Genomic DNA, 12,972 nt, shown 5'->3' with positions numbered 1-12,972 from the left:
TACACGTTTAATATGTGCAGAGCCCGAGTTCAATCCCAGCACCACCACCAAAGGCTCAGGTAATGGCTATCTCGTTCCAGGAAGCAGGTGGGATTCAGGACTAGGCAGGAGTTTCATGTTAGTCACTCAGCCACCCGGCACTGCTCTGAGGCTGCTTTTCAAGGATGCCTGTCGGGGATGCTGGAAACAGATCTCTTAGTTGGCTACGAGAGATTTCCATGAGTAGTTTAGATCTCAAAACAGAACACCTGGGAGGAAAACATATTCATTAAAATAACCAATGGGTTTGAAAAATAACCTGAGTTAAGGCAGAGGGATGGCTAGGTGGAATGTTATGTTCAATGCCACTTCCTCTATGACAGGCAGGATTGGTTTAGGTATTTATCTGTTCTAAAGCAGACTTCGTGGTAATTTCTTTGTACTGATTTGCACATCCAATACAGTGGTCAAATAAGTTAAACTCTCTGTTCCAGAGACCTGTCCGTGGTAAATACACATTGTAAACTATTAATATTTAGACAAGTTGGTTTATCTAGGTTAGTGTCTTTCAGATTGTTACTATTTCAAAGTTTACTGTCAAATATCTATTCTCAAATATAATTCTCCAATACAGCATGTATTTAAAATTCATATCATGATATAATATACATATGATTAAGATGATTTTTAAATGTTTATCTAAGTATTGTTTGCCTATATAGGTGTTGTTAGTTTTAGCATTATCATAAATCTAACATTAAATTTTAAAGTATATTATGGTTTATCATATTTATTTAATTTGCAATAAAAATCTCATTATTTAAATATATCATCCAAAATTAGTGCATACAAAAATTTTCACACATTGTTTTTCATAATATATTTAAAATTTAAAAAATAAGTTCCTATTTAAATAGATTGACAGGTCTTGGAAGTCATAATGAATTTATACTTTCACTGAACTTGACATACAAAAATTGAATGACTAAAAATGAGATTTTTTTTTGAGGCATATAGCTGAAAATAAAACCAATCACTTGGCATCAAAATACCCGAAAGTGTTGGAATACCTTTAGAAACATTTTTGAATGTTCATCTTCGTGTAGCCAGTCTTTGTACAGAGCAATCCACTGCGAAACCAGATGTAAGACCTTACGCTTCCGACAAGGGACATCTGAGTTTTCTTCTTCCCCTTGATACTTCTTAGCAGAATAGGTGCAAACGGTTAAGAAAGAACACTGTGTTGTTGAAATACAAAATGTGAAAAGGCCTATTTGGTCTAGTTTTTACAAAATAGGCTAAAGCGTAATTTCCAAAGAATTTAGAACCGTATAAAGGTGAAAGAACAGAACCTGAGCAGGGAGAGCAGAGGGTGTGCTGTGAAAAGCATGAAAGCAAACCCAGAAACAGACAGAAGCATCCCCAGCGGGAGGCCATGCAGCTGAGGGCTGGACCTCACACTGCAGCTGCTGACGAGTCCCAGGGGCAGCATGGGATTAATGTCAGTTCAAAGCCACACGAGGTAGCCCACAGATATCAAGAGCAGCTTCCAAAGAAGATGCCACCTCACTACACAGGTGAATACCATTTCAATGAGGTACATCAGAAGGAAACCAGGCAATCTTTGATCTTCAGAAACTCATATTTTATAAAATCAGTTGCTTCTAAAGTTGTTCCAGATGAGCACAGCTGTCTAGAACACAATTTGTGAGCTGATTCAAATGAGAATTTACATGAAGGAAGAACCAGATGAATGAGTAAGGACACAGGTAAAAAGGGTTGCTGATTGTCACCTTCGTTAGAGTAAATTTAAAACATACCAGGGGAAGAGCCAAGTGCTCCAGCAAGAAGTCAGTTAAATTAATGCTTAGATGTTCATTAAATAAATGACTCTGAAGCCATAAAAATGGGGTGAATACATATATGGAAATGAACATTCACAGTACATTGTTGAGCACAAAAATCAAGAAAACAGCAGCATTTTCTACTTGGGTTAATAATGCTTATATGACTATTTTAATAATTCTATGAATATTTTAATTAGTTAGAAAGACATAGATGATTAACAGTGGCTTTTCAATGCAGCGAGATTTGAGAATATCTGAGGCATTTTACTAATTATCATTTCCTAATTTATATATAATGACCATGTGTTAACTAATTATTAAAATAACTTCAAAGTAGCAAGCTTGGATGACTAGGAATGAGACAAGGGCTCAGCACTGTCTAAACTCATCTACTCTTTGTTCCCTCAAAAGGATCATCTCTCTCTGTTTTTCTTTCCTCATTCCTTCTTTCCTTTCTTTTTTTTTTCAGGACAAAGTCTCTTGTAGCACAGGCTGGCCTCAACTTTTCATCCTCTGGTCTCCACCTCCCAAGAACCGAGATTACAGGTGTGCACCTCACCACCATTCCCAGCCCCTGACGGTCCTGATTGTGTTGAAAAGCTAACAGGACACAGAAAGCATTGGGAGATGGTTTGTCAAGACCGCGTATCTGTTAACGCTGATGGACAGCTGCAAAACAGAAAGGGCTATTCACAGACTCTGTAATGCGTAAAAACATGACTCAGTCACTTTCTCCCTAACTTGGAAGAATACACTGTGGCCACTTTTAAAGTCAGCCATGCACACAAACAAAAATTGCCTGTTAAAGTGCCTATTTCTTTTAGTTTTTCTCTTGAAAAGCAACTGTAAAGGTTAATTCTATTTGCACATTTGTTCTTTTCCATCAATGGCTAGCAAGGAGGAAGATGTAGCCAGCTGAGAAACACCAACAACTTCGATCTCTTCTAGTCATATTAAGTCCCACAGCCACACATCAGCATAATAAAGCAATTTCAAGACTGAGTGATCAACTATTATTCTCAATTTATAGTTATTAATATTTTACTTCATGTTCCCTGCAATATATGTATCTTTCTTTCTTTTTTTAATCTTGGGTGACACTGGATGGCCTGGGATTGAACCCGGGTCCTCTGGAACATCAGTCAGTGCTCTTAACTGCTGAGCCATCTCTCTCTTCTGCAATATCTTTTAGAATACTTACTGATTAAATTTGCATTTGTTCTTCTGCTTCACTGTACTAGGGTATAGGTTCTTTTATATTTTGCTCAGGCTTAATTATACTGATTTATAAATGTAGTGGTGGGGGAAGGGAACTGGGTGAGCCGCAGGGTCTTTGTAATGCACTGAATATTAGCTGGCCCTGGCTATAAGCTTAAATAATGTGCTTTACTATGATAAAAGCCAAAAGCCATTTGATCCTACTACAATAAAAATATCTATATAAAATATCCAAGCACTGTAAAACAGTTCCAATCTATAAACAGTGTTTAAAAATCATAGGGGAAAAAAACAAACAAACAAAAATGACCTGGATCATTCTTTAGTAGTGGAATGTAACAGGCATCTTCATGAAGACAGGAGCAGACTGGCTTTTTATTAAACACGGATGTCACAGCTTTGATTGTGATTTGTGTGATTTCACAGATGGCAAGACACAAAAGCAGTCATGCAAAAAGACGTGTGGTTTAAAATGTTTTCCATTTGGGGACTTTAATAATGAGAAGGTTGCAGAAATAACTAAAATTTTGTATAAAATGTCCTACTTAAATACTGAAAAACACTAATACCCAAGGAGACCCTCAGACATTCTTTGGAAACATCTGCAGGCGCACTAAATTATTAAGTGGTAATAAAAATAACAGTAGGATCATAGCTGAAGACAGCTGTTTGAAGGCATATATAATTTGCTATAGGACATAATTCTTACAGTTAATGGGCACTGATCGCATTAGAGTAGGTAAGCATTAAAATGTAGATGAAAGTTGTTCACAGATTATTTTCCCCAAAATACATCTGAAGGAGAAATTTAAAAACTTATAATAATTGCTGATTTGTTTTAAACAGCACTCCACTTGGAAACTGAGAAAAATCTGTATACTGTTGAAAATTTTCAAATTCAAAAACTAACATTTTAAGATCAGTTTTATGAGTCAGTTTTTAGAAACTGTCAAAGTATCTATAGTTTTGCTTAGTCAGAGGCATTAGTAAAGCTCCAAAACTGTTCATGTATAAATATATGTTATTTCTAGTTCAGACATATACACATATCTATAGCTATATCTATATAAATACTTCTGGTTTTGTGTGTGGACACGTGTTTGTGTATTAGTGCAGGTTCACACGCGTGCTCCTGGAGGTGAGTTTAGAGGTCAACCATGAATAACATTCATTGGGCAATGCCTACCATTTTGTTTGAGACAGGGTCTTTTACAAGGCTGTGATCTGCCACCAGGCTCCACTCTCTGGCTAGTGAGCTCTGCCTGTCTCCACCTCCCTAGCACCAGGATTGCAAGCTCCTGCCGCTGTGCTTAGCACGTTTGCTTTGGTTCTGGAGACTAAACTCAGATTCTCAAGCTTTACTGAACTACCTCTGAGGCCTGCCTGCCTTCTGAGACAGGTGTCCAGGCCCAACTGGACTTGAACCAGTGATCTCCCTTACTCAGTCTTCTGAATGCTGGGATTACAGTTATGTGACACCAAGTCTGGGTTAGTCAAATTTTTTTATTTTTTATTTTTTTTGTTTTTTTTTTGTTTTTTTGAGACAGGGTTTCTCTACGTAGCCTTGGCTGTCCTTGAACTCTCTCTGTAGACCAGACTTAGTCATATATTTTTTAAGAGATGTTTTACTTTAAACACTTTATGGAGTTTTAAAGTATTCTTTTATGGTTAAATGCAGTGTAGTTGGGAGACATATAACAGTCATCTAACAGGAAAAGAATCTTAAATGGCCATTATCATTAGATTTAATAAAATCTTTGGCTTTCTATTTTCCTAAACATTTTGTGTAGATTGAAATGGAATCTCTAGTTTGGTTTAATAAAAGCATTAAGGTTTTTTTTTTTTATTAAATGCTTAAAGACTATAACTAATTTTATTACCATTAGCAATAAAATTAATTAACTAAATTAACTTATTAGATACTTAATTGCTTTTGAGGCATCTTCTCTAAGCACGGTGAGGCAAGAAGCCCTGGTGGATACTTCTTGTCAGTTTATGTGGGCTTATGGCCTTTAATGCAGCATCTCTCTGGTTACTGAGTAAAACTATAAGGCTTTCTTAGCTGGCGATTAACCTTCTAATCCCATCTGGCACTTGAGGAAAGTATGCAGTGAGTGAAAACACTTCAAAAAGATGACAATTGCATCCAAGGGTAAGAGTAGATTTCCTATGGGGGAGAACAGCTTGGGTGTCCAGGGATGCTTTCCCAGGAATATGACATTACACACACACACACACACACACACACACACACACACACACACACACACACGGGGGTGGGGTGGATACACAAGAGGTCTAACTCTAAATGGCTGATTCTCCAATAAAGATACTTACTGTTTGTCATTGTCGATCTACTTGACCTGTTCACTTGGATTTACCTGGAAGGCGAGCTTACTTCCAGCTCCCTAAGCAACCATGAGAAGCAGATATAAAGTAAACATGATATAAACAGAACACTTTGCCCACAGCACAGAATGTGAAGACAGCAGCCCTGCACTCCCCGCTACCCCTGTGTGTCCTGTCTCATCCCATCTTCACCTTGGATATCACTACATTAATATTTAATACATCCACACTTCACTGGGGGTTGAGTAAATTAAGAAAGGCAGTTAGTTGTAATGCGGGAAGTCTGTCTGAGAGGAAGCCTGCACAGCATCCTGAAGTTAATGAAGGATATTGTCTTAACAGCGCCTGGCACAGGTCATCAGTTGTCATGAATACTGTATATGTGAGAAGGAAGTCATCAAGGAGCGTCTCTGCAAAGGAAGAAAACAAACACAGTGTGAGCAAAGACAGGACCAAAAGGTACCTGAATAATGTTCATTACAGGAACATGATGACTGACGGGGACGAGAGTGAAACGCTACCAACAAATGCACTATTTATTAAAGATAAACTGAGAAATTCTTTATACGGAATGCTTCAAACATTCAAGTCTTCTTCCTTCTGACAAAGTTTTCTCAATATGTGATTATTATTCCATTTACTAAGAGATTCCTTATATTTGAGAGTAGAGGTGTTTATGAAAAACCAATGCATAGTGTGTTTTAAAAAATGACGTTCCTAAGCCTTCTGAGTATATACCCCAGTTGTACAGAAAGTGAAGCCTTCAGGTTCTGATACAGCAAAACTTTACAAAGCCATTCGTTTTCATTTAGGGCAAGAATAAGGATAAGAAAACCCACAAGACACACATCAGGTCCCAAGGCCATTCACCTTTACCTTTCAAACACACCTGTAAGGAGTTGGTTCAATGGTAGATAAAGTGCTTGCCTAGTACCATGAGTCCTTAAGTTTGTATCAATACCACAAAAAAGAAAGTTGGGAAAGTGATTTTGGACTTCCTTACTATGGTGAAGAGAGACTGACCCAACTCCAGTAAAAATCAGGAGCCTAAAACTTTTAGCCTAAAAAAAACAAAAACAAAAACAAAAACCGCTTCTTCCTAATTCCATTTTTAGTTAATGTACAAAATAATAGGTTTCAGTGTGACATTGTTATACAATTATCACTAGTCATTGCACTTTGTTCATTTTGCTCCCCTACTTTCTGTGTGTCCCCATCCTAAAACCTCCTAATATCCCTCTTTTGGGAGTTTTTTTGGAAAAGTTGACATGTGATATGGGGCTGCAAACTCTGACCCCCCCCAACACAATTTCCAAAGCAAGAGAAATCATACATAAAATGCAAAGGAGCTTCACATAAGTCTCTCTGTCTAGTCTCTTTAACATTCATTTTACAACATGTTTTAATTTCTTTATCTTTTACATTGTGAACAGAACATTTTTAGTTGTATGAAAGACTAATAAACTATGAAGGTAATGAAATTATGTACTATCACAGATTGAAAACTGATATCTCCTCCAACTTCATAAACTGAAACCTACCCCTTAACGTGATAGAATTGGAAGGTAGAATATTTGACATGTAATTAGGACTGTATGTAGTCTAGAGGGTGAATCCTTTATAAATGGGACGAGTGACCATTTAGGGGTCTGGAGTGCCTGCTTCCTGTGTCTACTATGTGAGAGCACAGTAAGACAAGCTTTGAGCAGGGATCAAGCACTCCTCAGACACTGACTCAGACAGTGCCTTGATCTTGAGCCTCCCAGCCTTCATAACTGTGAGAAATAAGTGGCTTTATATTTTGTTTACAAACTACTATGTAGTATGTGGTATTTTGTTAGAGAAGCTTGAGCTATGACAAACAATAGGTTATGCTGTCCAAGATCTATACTTTAATAAATGCTTAGGTATGACTAATTGTTTACTACATAGCTCGGCGAAGACTGAACAAAAGAAGAATTCCAGAATTTAGTTACATACAACTAGCTACATTTGCTCTTAAAAAAAAAGAAAAGAAAAAGAAAATGATCAACGCAAAGAGCAAGGCTGTATTTACAAACACAAATCCCACTCTAATAAAGTGACACCTATAGTCCTTTATCAGCCACAGGGTTGTTTCTAGTTTTGGTTATAGAATGGTAAGATAATTCTGATCTACATTAGGCAATGGTTGCAGACAGTAATATTCAAAAGGTTGTGTGAGTGTGTGTGGTGTATGTGTATGTGCACGTGTGTTTGTGTGCATGTGGGATGTGTGTGTGGTGTGTGTGTGTGTGTATGTGTGTGTATGCCTGCAGAGGTCAGAGAAAAACATCAGATGTCCTACTTTATCATTCTCCACCTTATTCCCTTGAGACAGTGTCTCTTGCTGAACCTGGAGCTAAGGTGGCAGCCAGCAGCATCAGACCTGTCTCCTCTGCCTGTGGTGGTTTGAATAAGAATGGCCCCCATAGGCTCACATATTTGAATGGTTAATTATCAGGGAGTGGTACTGCTTGAGAAGGATTAAGAGGCATGGCTTTGATGAAGGAAGTGTGTCACTGGGGGTGGGCTTTGAGGTTTCAAAGGCCCAAGCCATGCCCAGTGGTTCTTTCTCTTCCTGGGGCCTGTGGATCCCGATAAAGAACTCTCAGCTATTTCTCTAGGATAGGACCACGTCTGCCTGTGTGCCACTGTGTTCTCTACTATGATGATAACAAACTAAACTTCTGAAACTGTAGGCCAGCCCCAACAGCATGCTTTCTTCTACGAGAGTTGCTGTGGTCGTGGTGTGATGTCACGGCAGCAGAACAGTGACCGAGGTACTGTCCTCAGTGCTGGGGTTACAGATCCACGCACAGCTAAGCTTGGCTTTCACATGGATACTGGGGATTCTTGCTCAGACCTACACACGTGGGCAGCAAGCGCCGTTACCCATAGAGCCGTCTTCCCAGCCAGAGTCTGCCTTCAAATTCCAAGAAGCTATTAAAGTGAGCCAAGGTACTAACTAATAAAGACGATCCTGGAATTTTTAACAAAAATATTTATAATTTATACAGAGTTCTAAGTTCAATCCCCAGCACTAAAGGGAAGACTTTTTTATAAGCCATAGTGTTCTTTATCAAAACAACTAATATGACAAACAGCACCTAAAACTCACTATAAGTCCAGATTTCCAATGTTCTGTCACACTGCAACATGCTAGTTACATGTTGTTACCCTTTTGTTTGTTTGTTTGTTTTTGTTGTTTTTTAAGACAGGGTTTCTCTGTGTAGCCTTGGCTGTCCTGGAACTCACTCTGTAGACCAGGCTGGCCTCGAACTCACAGAGATCTGCCTGCCTCTGCTTCCTAAGTGCTGGGATTAAAGGTGTGCGCTATCACCACTTGGCTAACTCAATTTTTTTTTTCAAGAAAAAGGCTTGATGTGACAGACAGATCGAGATATTCTTACACTCAGCTGGATCTAATGAGGTAGGAACTATTTTCTAATCAAGATTTACTCCATTAGTAGCTAAGATTAAAAAGAACACCATTAACTTTGACATAAGCAGCCATTCCATGCCGAACAACCTCAGATAATGAACTGAGTAACTGTGAGAGTCTGGTTGGATGGTGGTAACCCACTTGGCATTCAATTCAATTAATCAGCTCACATATCACAATATTTTGTGAAAAGCTTTGACCCAGAAATGATTATTTCCCCCTAAGCTACGACCATATTTAATATTCAACAGCTTTTACCTAATTATCTGTCATAGAAATATTAATTAAAATAAAAACAATAAGGCCACATAAAAACATCTCCAGATAAAATTCTAATGAACAGAACAGTTAAAAATCCCAGTAAATAGATCTGATTCCTTTTTTCAAGCTACTGTATTGCTCTGAAAAATCTCCCTCCACAGAACAAGCTTTCCTTTATTCTTCTGCTGCAAAGACTGTAAATGTAGTTGAGTGATATGAACAAAACTATAATCAAAATGATGCACTTCAAATAAAAGTGCATTTTATTTCATATCATCCATGTTTCAAAAATGTCTGTCCCACTGGTATTTAGAGATTTTTTTAGAGCCACAATGGCTGTATGAATGATTCCCCAAAGAATATTAGTCAACAATAGCTACTTAGAAAGACTAGCAAATCCGCCAGCATCCATATTAAAGCACAGTAATTATCTATTATATTACATAGTGCTTAATTAATAGTAATTTAAGAATGTAGGCAGAAGAGCACTTTTGTATTCATAAAAGCATCTTTCATTTAAACAAATTTATATACTCACATTCTGATAAAGAGATGTATTCATTTTGATTTCTAAATCTATGAATTCCTAGGTATTAATATACAAAAAAACCCCACCCTGTTTTTTAGAATTTGAGTCATTAAATTTAATCCTAAATTCTTGGCTCCTCATCAGACTTTGGGAATATCCTCTAGCCTCTACCAGAACAAAACATGCTTTTATTAGGTTAGGGGCTGGGGACTGAATCTAGGGCCTCTTGCATGCTAAGTATGTCCTCCACAGCCCCAGTTCCTCAAAAGTGCACCTCTAAGGCAGCTTTTTGAACTCTGTGGTTGTTTATATTTTGAGACAGGGTCTCACATGGCCCAGGCTGGTGTCAAACTCAAGTTATCTGTGGAAGAAAGAACCCTAGCCCCTGATCTCCTATTTCAACCTCCCGAGCACTAGGATCTACAGACATTCTCTACCACACCCAGCTAATTTCTCAACTTTCCTTTCATAGCATAAAACTTACATTCAAATAATCATTAACACTGGAAGCAAAAAGAATTCTGGCTTTAAGTACCATGTAACTTGATAAATATGCGGCTCAAATCCACAGCCTTGACAGAGAAGGCTCTAAAATCTAGGTCTATGATTAGGTTTGCTGATATGACACAGAGCTTTTCCTATCATGGACTACTATTTAAAAAATTAAGGTACAGCTGGGCACTCAGGAGGCTGAGGCAGGCAGCTCTCTATGAGTTTGAGGCCAGACTGGTCTACATAGAGAGTTCCAGGAAAGCTAAGACTATGTAGTAAGATACTGTCTCAAAAAACAAAACAAAATAAAACAAAACAACACCAACAAAAACTGCCACCCCCAATAAATAAAATAAAACAAATAAACAAAAGAACCCCATACCTGACATTGAAAAGGTGTCCAAAACTGAGACTGGAGAGGTCATGGGCCTAGGTGAAAAACTACTACTATTATTCCGTTAAAGAAACAGATGCGACTATAAAATGCCAGCTAATGATGTTATACCTATAGTCAGTACGTGTGCAGCCCCCATCAGAGGAGCTTGTTCTCACAGTAGACAGACTTTAACACGGTGACTCACAACTGGACAATGTGCAGAGCCTGAGAGACTTGAGAGCATCGGTCCTAAATGGAACATTTTCATCAAACCCTTTCCCTCAAGGCTCAGTGAGCTACATGGAAGAAGATGCAAAGGATCCTAAGAGCCGGGGTGATAGACAACTCCAGGGAAACAGTGTCTTTAGGACACAACAGGACTGATGCACATACGACCGCACAGAGAATGCACTGATTCAAGCCAACCAGGGTCTCACAGCACTGAGGAAGGGAAGTGGACATGGGGTCCATCCCTACACAAGAAGCTATTTGCAACTGATACCAGATGGCAAAGGGAAATTCAGTTTTCTCCTACAGAAACCAAACTTCAGGATACGTCCTATGCCCAGGAGTAGTTGACCAACACAAAAAAAACTCAATGGTATTTTTTTGTGGACTTTTTCTTTCATTTTGCCTTGTTTGGGCAATTTTTGTTTCTTACTGGTCTTTTCCTTGTTTGATTTATTTATTTATTTATTTATTTATTTATTTATTTATTTATTTATTTATCTATCTATCTATTTATTTATTGTGTGTGTGTGTGTGTGTGTGTGTGTGTGTGTGTGTGCATGTGTGTGTATGTTCTGAAAGAGAGAGAAAAAGAACATAAAGTTGGGTGGGTAGGGAGGTGCAGAGGAACTGGGAAAAACTGGAGAAGAGAATACAGTCAAAATATATTGTATGGAAAAATGTTCAATTAAAAAACAAAATATTGGGCTGGAGAGATGGCGCAGAGGTTAAGAGCACTGGCTGCTCTTCCAGAGGTCCAGAGTTCAATTCCCAGCACCCACATGGTGGTTCACAACCATCTGTAATGAGATCTGATGCCCTCTTCTGGCATGCAGGCATACATGCAGGCAGAACACTGTATACATAATAAATAAATAAATCTTTAAATAAATAAATAAATAAAATATTAAGGCATACAAATCAATTACCTACTTTGATTTGATTTTACATGAATACATTTTCTTTTATGTATCAATGAGAATAGTTTTTCATTTTCATGTTAACTGCAACCAGTTTACTTTGGCAACAGAAATCTCTTTTGAGTCTCTCATAGCTGCATCAGGGTGGAACAGTAAAGGGTTTGGTAAGATGCTTTTAATGGATTGTTATGTAAATATAATTGACTTAACAAAATCGATCGAAATATGACCTAAAGGGGTAAGCTTTCTTTTTGCCTGCAAAAAATACAAAAGAAATCAAAACCCAAACCACCCCAAAGACTAACACCAGGAGTACAGGGTTGCTGAGGAACAATTATAGAATCCACCTCAGTTGTCTTCAGGACTGAGAAGCAGAATGCACAGCAACAACTAACGGGAGCGCTTATCTGCAGAGTGGATTGCCACGCCAGCGAACCAGGGGCTCGCGGCTCGCGACAGGAAATGCTGACAGCCGGACAGCAATGGGAACCCTGTGTTCTGACTGACTCACCTTCCCTGGTACTGTTAGCACTTGGGTTCCTCCTGTGTTTCTGCTTCAGGGGCAGTGGGATATAAAGCATCCTGAAATACATCTTACTTTACCCTTGACTTCCAGGAGCCAAGAAAGCTTTGGATTGGAAAGACCCTGTTTCTCGTCCTGAAATGTTACTGTTTTTCTTTTCTTTTCTTTTTTTTTTGAGGTACTGCCAAAATACATGTTATAATTTGATTAAGCATAAGTTAAAAAAAAAAACAAACATGTTCTGAGTTTGAACCATAGTGCTATGCCATTGCAGGTGGGACTCTTTTCTAGTGTATATTACGTTTCTGAAAAGGATACTGATGACTTCACATACAGCTGTTCAACAGCTTTAAAATCTCTTCAATTCCTGCATAATTTTATAATTTCCCCCAAATTTTGATTTTAGGTATGTGTTATACACACACACACACACACACACACACACACACACACACACACACACACAAAATGTTCATTTATTTAATGATGTTTACATAGCAACCCTTAAAAGCCACACCCCTATAAAAGACAGAGATTTACTACAGACAAGGCTTGGGTATGGTTTTCAAACAACCAGGTATATTTTTAAGTTGTAAGACTGTTAAGAAATCCCATCTTTCTTCGTCTAGGAAGGGATGACTTGAATATAATTGCTCTTTTGTTCTTAGCTACCGTCAAATCCACACACGGCCTTTAGGAGTGTTTCTGAAAGGAGTGCTGCAGAGCAAAGCACACAGGCCCCCCCCCCCCTTCTCCAGACTGGCACACAGTGAAGGGTGTGCGTGGG

At 38.3% G+C, this 12,972-nt stretch overlaps 1 protein-coding gene across 1 annotated transcript in view; it reads right to left on the bottom strand.

The window, feature by feature from the left end:
* The window catches only part of Rapgef5 (Rap guanine nucleotide exchange factor 5), a 100,092-nt gene that overhangs the window by 39,946 nt on the left and 47,174 nt on the right, over positions 1 to 12,972 (bottom strand). Inside the window, exons 4-5 of the mRNA XM_059279578.1 lie at positions 5,725 to 5,803; positions 1,050 to 1,194 (exon numbers count right to left, since the gene is read on the bottom strand). Coding sequence (XP_059135561.1) covers positions 1,050 to 1,194; positions 5,725 to 5,803 — 224 coding nt within the window. The remainder of the gene's footprint in view (positions 1 to 1,049; positions 1,195 to 5,724; positions 5,804 to 12,972) is intronic.

Source organism: Peromyscus eremicus, chromosome 14 (genome assembly GCF_949786415.1).
Source record: "Peromyscus eremicus chromosome 14, PerEre_H2_v1, whole genome shotgun sequence".
Taxonomy (NCBI): Eukaryota; Metazoa; Chordata; class Mammalia; order Rodentia; family Cricetidae; genus Peromyscus; species Peromyscus eremicus.
The sequence above is the reverse complement of the archived record's forward strand: the minus strand, read 5'-3'. Positions and strand labels throughout refer to the sequence as shown.